Source organism: Typha angustifolia, chromosome 1 (assembly GCF_048772165.1).
Source record: "Typha angustifolia cultivar Huaian chromosome 1, ASM4877216v1, whole genome shotgun sequence".
Taxonomy (NCBI): domain Eukaryota; kingdom Viridiplantae; phylum Streptophyta; class Magnoliopsida; order Poales; family Typhaceae; genus Typha; species Typha angustifolia.
The window spans coordinates 8,974,247-8,985,648 of record NC_133239.1 but is presented as its reverse complement, the minus strand read 5'-3'; the positions used below and the strand labels follow the sequence as shown (position 1 = coordinate 8,985,648).

The 11,402-nt window shown below is 37.5% G+C and overlaps 1 protein-coding gene across 2 annotated transcripts; it reads left to right on the top strand.

Moving 5' to 3' along the window:
* Positions 1–5,308: 5,308 nt before the first annotated feature.
* Positions 5,309–10,628, top strand: LOC140766469 (DNA-directed RNA polymerases II and IV subunit 5A-like). Of its 2 annotated transcripts, none has more exons than XM_073105837.1 (4): positions 5,309–5,681; positions 7,975–8,109; positions 8,292–8,405; positions 10,234–10,628. In XM_073105837.1, the coding sequence occupies exons 1-4, from the start codon at positions 5,484–5,486 to the stop codon at positions 10,357–10,359; spliced, it is 573 nt and encodes a 190-aa protein (XP_072961938.1). In that variant the 5' UTR covers positions 5,309–5,483; the 3' UTR covers positions 10,360–10,628. The 2 variants fall into 2 exon arrangements, with proteins under 2 accessions (XP_072961938.1, XP_072961929.1); XM_073105828.1 differs by having other exon boundaries at positions 5,326–5,681; positions 7,930–8,109.
* The last annotated feature ends 774 nt before the right edge of the window (positions 10,629–11,402 follow it).

Genomic DNA, 11,402 nt, shown 5'->3' with positions numbered 1-11,402 from the left:
CGTTATCTTTCTTGTTTCAACCATTAATGGAGGTCTGAGGTTCGCCTGGCTCTGATACCAATAATAGGTCTACGGAACGATTCCTTCAAGATCTAGATTTATTATAGGAAGCAGTATACATAACCAAGATAAAATATTTATCAAATATTCTCCCATAGTCAGAAAATTATGAAACCAAGTGGAATCAATCCATAACTCCCAAATCTACTTGTGTTGTATTTACGCCCATCATAGATTTGAACTACAACTAGGACAAAAACACCATATATTGTGAATGATGGTGGTGGTGATGAGTGGAGTGGATGTTAGGGTTATGGTAATGGAAATGAGGGTGGATGGGTGATGTTGATTAAGTGATTAAGACAAAAAGGAAGAAGTGGTCGAGATCCCAAAGAAGAGGGAGGACTTGATAGATGAGGGAGATTAGAAGTTAGGAGAGACCTTGCCAACGGTAAATGTGGTAGGTTGGTGAAGAGGGAGGAGGGAGATTAAGATAGGGAGAATAGAGAGAAAATAAAAGGCAAGAAATTAATAATCCAATAGCATAATGATTTTAGCTACCATCCACACCTTTATAGAGGCTAGCCAACAAGCCAAAATATAATTATTAACACTAATTCTAAAAGATTCTCGTCGATCATGTTAGAATGCACATTTTGTGTTCTCTATTTATGCAAACCTAGTGCAAGCGTTCGCAAGGGCGTTCGAACGCGGAAGGGGTCGCGTTTGAACGCGACCTATAGGAATTTTATTTTAATTAAAATAAACAACTAATGAAATAAAAAAATACCCTAACTAAATGTATTAGAAGAGAAGAAAGGAGAGTAGGGAGAAGACTCACCGACGTTGCTCGGTGGTAGAGGTGGCGACGGTGGTTCCAAGGACGTGATTGAGAAGAGAAAGAGAGAGAGAGAGAGGATCGGAGAGAGTTTGAGAGAGATAGAGAACGAGAGGGAGTTTAAGAAAGAGATATATAGAGAGGGAGAGAATGGTAGTGTGGTTGGAGGATGGTGGCAGCGATGAGGCTTGTCATAGGCAACCGATCGCAGCAATAGTAGTAAGGGTGCCGATTGGCCACAATCGGTCACGTCATGCCATCTTTTTTTAGGGTTAGGTTGTTACACCGGTGGCTCATCATTGATAGTTGCTGGTGATGGCGAGGGTGTCGAAGAAACTCCCATAGGAAAGGAGATGAGTTCTTGGTCCTTAACGGTTGCTTCTTTTTCGTTCATCTTTGATCTCATGCTAATGATCGACCAAGGAACGTCAACTCTGATACCAATAATATGAATCAGAACTGGATTGATTAGAAGTAAGAAAATTATAAAAATTTATATGGTGATAACCTCACAAGATAGGGTTTCAATGGTTCTTGTTTCATATGGACCCGACGCCGAGATAAAAAGTTAAAATAAAATAGTGGAGGAATGTCAAAGTAAGGCAGAATAGTAGTTATCCTATCTTACGGTGGTCAACAAAGGATGGCGGACAGCCAAGGGGTGGTGGTGGATGATTGTATAATACGGTGGTTCCTAGAGGAAGATGGTGGTTAGGATTTGAAAGCTTTGGAGGTTCTACGGTTACGATCTACTCCTACAAAGATAAATATGATTTAATGACTATATTAGAAAATAAAGACGATAATAAATATTTGGCTAAACTTAGATTCATTCAACTGTAATTTTTAACACATGTTCACTCCTATTTATAAGAGTAAAAATCCTAACGGATCGGATCCACATGTGGATGATTTATTTTGAAATTTAAGACAATAGGATAAATCTAACTAACTAACTCAATTTGACTCGACTCGACTAACTTAACCCACATGGTTGAATTGTAATAACCTCTAAACCAAAAACTTTTTAAATTAAGAGGTGTATATGGTAAAAAAAAAAGTTTAGAGAGTATATACAAAAAATGGTGATAGTTCAGAAGACGTGAGTGGAGATATCTTGCATTTACTAATTAATCGTAGCAATATGATTTTCTAGGAGTAGATATAGTCGAAAAAACCTAATCCTTTCTCCAAACTCTAACCACCCATTTCTCCATGAGCCACCCACTCATACGATGACCTCCACCATCCCACCACCGTCCACCACCCTCCGACGATCGCCGCAACATCGGTATTTCCCATTTTGTCCAATTTCGACCTTTCTTTACTATTTCATTGATATCTTTTCATCTTAATCTTAGAATCACTTTATTCTAAAGCTATTAGATTCATGACTCCTGAGGATACCAACCTTTAGAATGTTCTTATGCATAAATCATTCTAGATCTGGTTTGTAATAGTGGTATTAGTGCCACCATTTCTCGACCAATGATGAATGTGCGATCCAAGGCAAATCTGAGAGAGATCACTGCCGTGGAGGACCAAGAACTCATCTCCATCCCTATGGAGGTTTCCTCGGCACCACCAGCCACCACTGTGGATGATCTTTATGTGTGTGCAAAGGTGTTGGTAGAGTCCGTGAAGATTTTAAAAGATTTATTGAAGGAGGTCACTAGATTTGCCATGGAGAAAAACTAAGAGACTCAAAAAGACTATTCAAGACTTGAAAGAGGCTCTCCTAAACTAGCACCACTACTGGCCATGGTGGAACTGCCGCCCTCATGATCACCACCTTCAACAGTGAGGGAGGTGGAGAGGAGCCCCAAAAATGTGGCCAAAACCCCTCTGAGTACAGTGGAGCTCCTGCCACCTCTACGGACCTTCCCTACTATAACAATGATGACTCCAACATCATCTTCCCTAACTATAATGGAAAATTATGTTTGAAATCGTAGTTTTTCACTAACGGTGATCCAAGCTCTCTTAGTCCATGTCAACTCCACTAGTCCCTTCCTTGGTCCCTTCGCACTCTAGCCATGGCCACTGTACGCATTGGCGTAGGCTAGAAGACCACTATCAATGACCCTCCGCACTATAGTGAACCCACGGCTATTGTCCTTGGGTCCAACCTTCCATGGCGACCGGTAGCCATAGCTAGCCTCCTTAGCCCGATTGCCATCCAATAGTGGCCAACGTTGCCGCCAACGACCATCATGTGGCTGAACTCGATGGCCATGCTCGCTTTGATACTACTCGAGCCAAACCATGTCGCGGCTCCACTATAGCGGGGCACTAGGCACCATCCGTAGCCATCAAGGGTTGGTGGACCTGTCAGAGACGCACCACTACTACCACTATAGTAGATTGAACCCAAGCTCAATTTCTGCCCTCTAATGCTACTTCGCCATTGTGACAACCCAATGGACACCGATTATCATCGGCTAGTAACCCTGTGGTGGCGACCCTAGGTTGAAATGCTTTTTTAGCCTTAGGGTTAGGGTCAGAGCAATTCTTTGGAGGAGATGAAGTGTACGAATCTAGAGGTAGGCTGAATTCCAGTGAATTGGTTTGACCATCTTTCACGACTTTTTTTAGACTCATGAGCATGATTTTAGGCTCGAGTACAAGCCTGAGGATGACTGGTGGAATAACTCGGTTGGCCTACATTAGTTGACTAAGCTTGACTTGTATATAGCTCGAGGCTAATGCTAGCTAGACTTGTGGGCTCATGACCCACGTGACTAGCATCCAACGCGAGGTCGCTCGGCTTTGCACATGAGTTGTAGCTCAGGGTGCACACGTGTAGGGCACGTGTACCCCTTCCTTTTCTCCCTCCCTATTTTCTTTTCTCTCATTCCTTTCCTTTTTTTTTTCTTTTTCTTTCCTTCTCCCTACCCATAGCTCATTTTCCCCTTTCTTCACTTCACTACATCGGAGCTCGATGACCCCATGAACTATGCTAGGGGTGAGTCCTCTATTTTTTTTATTTATTTAATTACATTTTAATAGCTTGTAGAATCTTTTTTTCCTTACTTTTCAGCTTTGGCCTTCCTTGGAGGTGTTGGCCGGCAGACAACCTTGTGTCATCGGCCTATCGATTTAGGGAGCTTCACCTCGTGATGCTCTCTTGGTTGTGGCCCTTTGTGGGCTCTCCTCGCCTCTAGGAGAGGCTACACTAAATAGCCTTTTTCCCTATTGGCTTCCAAGGATTTTTTTGGCCACTGTCATCATTTTCTCCTCCCCTTAATTGGTCGGAACTTTCCTCTTTGCGAGACAAGCTTAGCATTGTGTTTTAGGGCCCTCATAGCCGGAGCTACTAGGCGATCCCTCGTCCTGGCCACTGGCCTAAGGTGATTCTCGCCGTTGATAGCCTCTGACGGTTGGGCTACCCCTCAGCTTGCTTCTGCTAACCAAGAAGAGAGTGCTGGTGGGGTCGGTCTGGATAGTCGACGGTTGGGATCGCTAGTAGCTTCCTCACACCAACATAATTGTTGGTCATCTACGTGTAGTCTTTGGCTTCATTTAGGGGGCACTATCCTCCTTTCGGTGGAAGTGAGGAATGATAGAGGGGTGGAGTATTTTGTGTTATACTAGGTGCCATTAAGCCTAGCTTGGGCTTGGGTTGGGCTACGAGCAAACTAGCTCAAGTGGTGTTGTTGTTGGGCTACAGGTAGCCCAGCCCAAGTTTTTGGGTGGTGTGGTTGGGTTGCAGATAGCCTAGTCCAAGTAGTTTTATGGTTTTATTGGATAGTTTGTGCTTCATGTCCAACCTTGGTAGGTTTTATTGTGGCTTTGAGATTGGTTGTAGCCTACCCCGTTGCTTTAGGCCTTAGGCTGATCAAAATAAATTTCTTTTTAAACTATTTTAACTTACTTTAATCTTTTTTTACTTAGTTAATTATGTTAACTTGAGCCTCAACTATTAATCGTCCTTAGAGAATAGTTTAGTTAGTAATACTAATTGTTATAAATCAATTTTCGTAAATTAGGTTGTGACTTGAGAGTGCCATTACTAATTGCTCGTAATAAATAATTAATTCTAATTGGATATTAGCACGGTTGATTATAATATTAGTTAAATTAATTTTAGCAAATGAGTCGATAATATGAGTGTATCTATATTAATTGCTCCTATCAGAGAATTAATATAGAAAATTATGGAGAAATTATTTTAAGTAGATTATCTTTTTTAACAAAGAAGCTTAATTGAATATTTTCTATGCAATTTACTTTTAAATCAATAATAATTAGTGGACCGATGATTTAAGGTAAATTATTTTAAATTATTTTTAATAAAATATTCGGCTTTGGTACAACTATGTCAACTCTATTTGATTAATAAATATAGAAATTCTTAGATAGACCGACCAACCCGTTATTGGCTTGCCAACCTAGGTCATACTGAGCGTTTTGGGTGCACCTGGTCGTTGTCTTCCCTGCCCCCCCCCCGTTTTGCTCTAATTACTTCTGACCTATGATGGGGGCTTTTTGTACCCAGCGTTGCCTAAATCAATAGTCCTCTCCTTTTTTTTTCCTTTAAGAAAAACGCTTCGAATCATCAAGGATTTGATTCAGGCTCCCCGTTTTGGAGTCCTCCCCATCAACCATTGGAAAACCTAAATAGGCCCTTGAAACCCTAAAACTCATGGCGTCGGAGGACGAGATCAGCCGCCTATTTCGTATCCGGCGGACGGTGATGCAGATGCTGAGGGACCGGGGCTACCTCGTCCTCGACGTGGAGGTCAACATGAACAAGCGCCAGTTCTTGGACAAGTTCGGCGAGGGTGTCAGGCGCGACGACCTCGTCATCAACAAGTCCAAGAAGAACGGCCCATCGGATCAGGTGATTCGTCTAATTCTCTTGTATTCTTCCTTTATTGATGCGTTCTGTGGGTATTCGTTCGAGTTTATCTTATTCAATTCGCGGTGATTATGTTGGGACAAATTCTTATGGAAAGTAAAAATCTCGTCCTTTTTGTTTGCAGTGGTGAAAGTTGAAACTAGTCATGTTACACAAGTAGCTATGAAAAAAAGCAACATCGATAGAAGTTCAGAAAGGCTTTGTTTCTGATTCTGTTATCAAAATTTTGAGAAATTGAATACGATCTATCTTTATAAATACCCTTGTCAGAAATCAAGGAGTTAGGTGAGTTCAAGTTATATTGAATATTGTTTGAAACTTCTTATTAAACTCCTTCTGTTGAAAATAGCCAGCCTCATTTTCATCCTGACATTTTGGTTCTAAAAGCTGATAGGGCGCATCTCTCTTTACATCTATTTGTTTTATTGAAATTTATGGTCTATGCACTATCTAGTAGATATTAGATGAGTAAACTTTGTCCTGAGTTCCTAAATCTTTACCTGGTAATGAGAACCCAATATTTATTTTCATACTTGTAAGTTTCTGTGATTCAGTATTTCACAACTATGGCATGTAAACCCTAATATGCAATGCTGTTTAGAATGACATATAGTAAAACATAAAATTGACATATCTATTCTCTCCCTTTACTGCTTATTTTCACACCTTTTTTATTATGGGAAAGAAGAAAGACATCCACTGCAACATCAAAATTAGAATACTTTTTATGCCATTTAGTACTTCTCATAACAGGTGACTTGCAAAAAATTCTCTATCTCTACAATTTTTGTTGACATATGATAATTTCCATTTATTTAAAGTTTTAAACTACTGATTTGGAAACTTATGTATAGTTTTTTCTAAAAGTGGGGGAAATAAGGAATATTTATAGTTTTATACTGAATAAGAGATGTTAAATATATCATTTACAAGACAGCAGTTCCCCTTTGTCGGAAAGTTAGTTTGATCCTTGTTCTTCAAGGGGGAGTAGAAGACAGAACTTAACACAGGGGAATTAGTAAAAAAGGAATCAAAGATATAATAGCTCATTTGGCAAAAAAGTTATTGCATTAAAGAGAGATGATTGTAGAGAAAGGATCCATATAGCTAAACTGAATAATGTTATGTTCTATAGCAATAATTAGGACATATACCTCAGCTTTTTAGTGTCCTATTATTTTCCATCAAATGCTTCCCATTCCCCAATATTCCTACTATTTAGTTTGTTGATTCGTGTTAATTTGTATGTACTGAACATACATGTTTTATCCAAGAACCCTCCTTTTCTTATATGAAGAACATCTGTGGTTTGTGATTAGGTTGTGCCATTCTTTAAGATCTTGTGAAGCTAGGTGTATTAGATTGGGCTTGCCTATACATTTGTTTCTATCTAGGGCTACTTTCTTTCAGTAGAGCCATAATAAATGCTTAAATGCTTCCACTAATTTGAGCCCTCTCATATGATTGCTTACTTCCCTTTGGATCATAGAATCATCATATTTCATGTGATTTTCTATAAGGTTAATTGGAAACAGGTAGCTCCTTTGCATCAATATGGTTTAGAGTACTATTTAGCTTATATTGGCTTTCAAATTATTCATTTTGTTGATGATCAGATTACAAGAAAAAGAAACCAATTTATTTCCTTTTGTGCATAAAGATCTAATATTTCTTTTGTGTCAACTGTCAAATGTGAAAACCTTCAATATATTAGTGTGCTCTACTTTCTGCATAATCTCTTTGTCAGTAATTGTATCAATACTTGGCATTCTCATTCTGGTGTGCTCTGTTATGTTAATACTGAAATTTAGTGTAAATAGAAATGGTAATTAAATTCTTTTTTATTTATTTTTAGTTCAAAATTCACAGAAAAAATCTTGTTCAAATTTTTGCATGAAGTCAGTAGTAAGAAATTCTGTGTATGGCGTTTCTATGATGAATAGTTACAGACTATGTCTTGACAACTGATAAATAGACACTTCTATATTCTGATTGATGTGCGATCGTGGGACGTGGAGGACAGATTCTCTATGCATCTGTTTATGCGTTTTTATTTTGTGTACAAATATATTTGATACCACTAAATATATATTAAGATCTCTAGGAAAAGATCTCTAGGAAACTTTCTGGGTTCTGGCTCACTTTTGAGGAAATCTGATTCAACTTCAGTATCTCTACTAATTAAAGACTGATGAGATTTTGAAATTCTTTTTATGTTTTATGGAACTAGATTTACGTTTTCTTCCCAAATGAACCAAAAGTTGGTGTGAAGCAGATTAAGCAGTATGTTGAACGAATGAAATCAGATAATGTGATGAACGGAATATTAGTTGTTCAGCAAAATCTTACTCCCTTTGCAAGGTCATCCATGCAAGAAGTTTCTCAAAAATATCATTTGGAGGTTTTTCAGGTGATTTTACTTTCTCATTTTCTTATGACAATACACCTTACAATAATAAATGTTGTTTTGATGCTAAAAAGAAACTAAAAAATGAAAAAAATTTCCTCACAGTTTCATCTACTGCATTTACTTGTATTTTAAGTTGATGAGAAGTTACTGATGATGCTTACATTAAAATATGCCAAATGCAGGAGACAGAGCTCTTGGTCAACATTAAGGATCATGTACTTGTTCCGGAGCATCAATTACTGACTCCTGAGGAGAAGAAGACATTGTTGGAACGCTATACCCTAAAAGAAACTCAGGTAGAGTAAACTTATAGAACTTATCTTACAATCTATTATCTTTTTATTCGTTAAGTGATTGTCTCTTTCATGAGCATTTGAACTTCAACAATTGTTGCATATTGTCTACACTAAACCGACTTAGTCCATTAAAGGTATAGATTATAGTTACTTTTTATAGTGTCAACATTATCCCTTTATGTTTCTATAACTTTTTGTACTTAAAATAGCATAGGTCGAAACTACTAGATATGCATGTAGGCCCTATTTCTAAGAGAAGAAATAGCACCCACTTAAACCTCTTGGTCTAGCAATAACACTTACACCTAATACTATAATTATCTCTTTTCACTGAGCAAGTTTGTGCTAATTACCAAGGTTCTAGAAACAATACTTGTCGAGCATATTGACTATATCTAGTAAATATTATTTAAAAATGTATAAATTGTTTTAAAAATTTAGAAAAAGTGACAAAAAAATAAGAAAATAAAAATTAATAAAGCCTAAAAACTAAAAAATAACTCATTTAAAATCATCATGAAATTTGAGCTAGATTTGATAAATTTCTATGTTCGTAAATTATTTCTGTATAAGTGAGATGAAAAGAGAGATCTCTCTTTTCATTGCAGTAAAAAAGAGGGATTTAAATAGTGGGAGAGAAAGAGAGAGAGAAGAGACAAAAATAATAATAAAGAGAAAAAAATTTGTCCTAGTTCACTAGTGTGAAATAGTCAGAGGATTTTGTTAGATAAGCTCGGTGAAGTGTGAGAGATGAGAAGAGAATGTACATAAGGAATAGAGAGTACAAGCTGAAAAGTTGAAAAAGATATGAATCTTAAAAAAAAAAAAATCCCATGTCAGCTAGTTTTATTTTACTTTGGTCAACACTCCCGAGACAAATTGGTCAATATGGCCGAATCAGTCAATACCAGACTTACCAATCCGTCTGAGGGTTAGCCGAAACTAGGATCCATACTAATTATGAGTTAGGGTCATGCGTTAATATGTAAATTCTTTCTTAGTCCAGCATTCTTTCCCCTATCCCTTTAGGATTGGTTGCAAATGAGCTTTAAGTTGATAGGAGGTAAGATGAGATTTATGAATAGTTTGTGTTGCTTCAAAAGTCTTGACTTTGGAAAGGTGATTTATGAAGATGAGATTGGGCACCAACATTGGAGTTTGTGCTCTAGCTAAGCTTAGTCTGATAATCGATAGGTGAGTGGAGCTTAAAATCTCTATTACTTGGCTTGACTTGTCTTTGACGGTGGCAAATTTTGACCCGACATGCCAACATAACAATTAACTGTGACCTTTAAATTGATTTGAGTTATGGATTTGATTATAAATGTGTTGACTGACCTAACAAATTATTAGGTGGGTGATGTTTGTGTTTGTAAACTTTGAATTATTAACCTTAACCCAGTTCTCCAAGTCAACATATTTTAGGTGCATGAGTCAGATATTTGAAGTATTCAACTGTTAGCCAACTTAAACCTAACCATACTATATTGGCAAGTTATGTGGTTAGGTAGGTTAGTCGGATAACCTGTGTTATATGTAATAAACAGATAGTGTTTGTTTTTTTTTTCTCAGAAAATAATCAACCTGTTCATTTGTTGGGTCCGATTTGTATAGGTGTCTTATAGTGTTAGGTCTGATATTTTATAGTCAATCCAACAGAGTCCTGTGTAACACATCAAACAACTCTACTTTGACTCTCTGCAGCCCTACTTGCAATAATATGATACATAGCCAAGCTGATACAATATCTTCTATGTTTTTATTGAAGATTGTTCAAGTTGTTTTCTTGAAGCATGTTGACATTTAATGTTAACTTCTGTTATTCCAGCTTCCTCGAATTCAGGTGACAGACCCTGTAGCTAGATACTATGGCCTAAAGCGTGGACAGGTTGTGAAGATCATCCGACCCAGTGAGACTGCAGGCAGATATGTAACTTATAGATATGTTGTCTGAGTATGCTAGTTTTCAGCTGAGTTTTGTAGTTGTGCTAAAATCAAGCAGAAGTGTAAAGTCTGTAGTTATGGCACTGCCCTTTGAAGATTCATGGCTACGTTCTCCTTTCTTATTTCTTACTGGCGATGTTAATGAGTATCTAATCTGGTAGAGCAGCGGAAATTGGGGGAAAAAGGGGAAGAACCAGAGACCACATGATTCTTTTACCAAAATGCTCATTATGGATTGAGCCTGAATGCGTTACAGGTTCTGTTCCTTTATTTGTTTCAGAGCTATTATTTCTGAGTTCTCCTTTTGCTTTTCGAAAGGACATGGCTTGGGATCCAGTTTAAATTTTGGTAGGGAGGTGAAACTACAAGAAGAATAGGTCGGTAGGGCAAAAGAGAATGAAATAAAGAACTAAGACTTTCTACTTTTTTCTCATTGGTTGGAATTAAATTCTTCTACTTTTCTTTAGAATGCAAAAGCTTGTAAATTATAGGCTGGACAATAAGAACATCTCTTTTGATAATTGGGTTAAACAATTAGACTAATCTTTCCATAGAAACGGGTCAGTTACTGGACACTCGGTGTAACTGGTCATTGCAAGGAAATTTAAAACCCAACGTCTTGTTTAGAAAGGCAGAAATTAGGATGTCAATAGGTAGTTGAGTCGCATAAGATATTATGCTATTGGTTGAATGCTAGTCGAGTCACATAAGATATTAATTTAGGATAACTTTTTATAGAACTTTAAAATAGGTTTTGATTTTATACCGAGTGATAAGTCCTATTCATTGTAAGAAATAGATCAAGAAATTATTTATCGTCATTTACTTTAGGAATGTTTAGCAGTCCCCCATACACGTCTTTTGCACTTTGAAGTTCCCTTTTCAGGAAATTGTAGATAGTGTCATGGTAGCCTATAAATTTTAGTTTCTCTAACTTCTTTCTATAGCTTCTCTGCGGTTTGATGGGCATTTTGATTCTTCAGATCTATTTTTGCTGGAAATTTTTATTTGGGCAGGATTTCCATGTCAAACAAGTTGAAATGCCGTGAAACT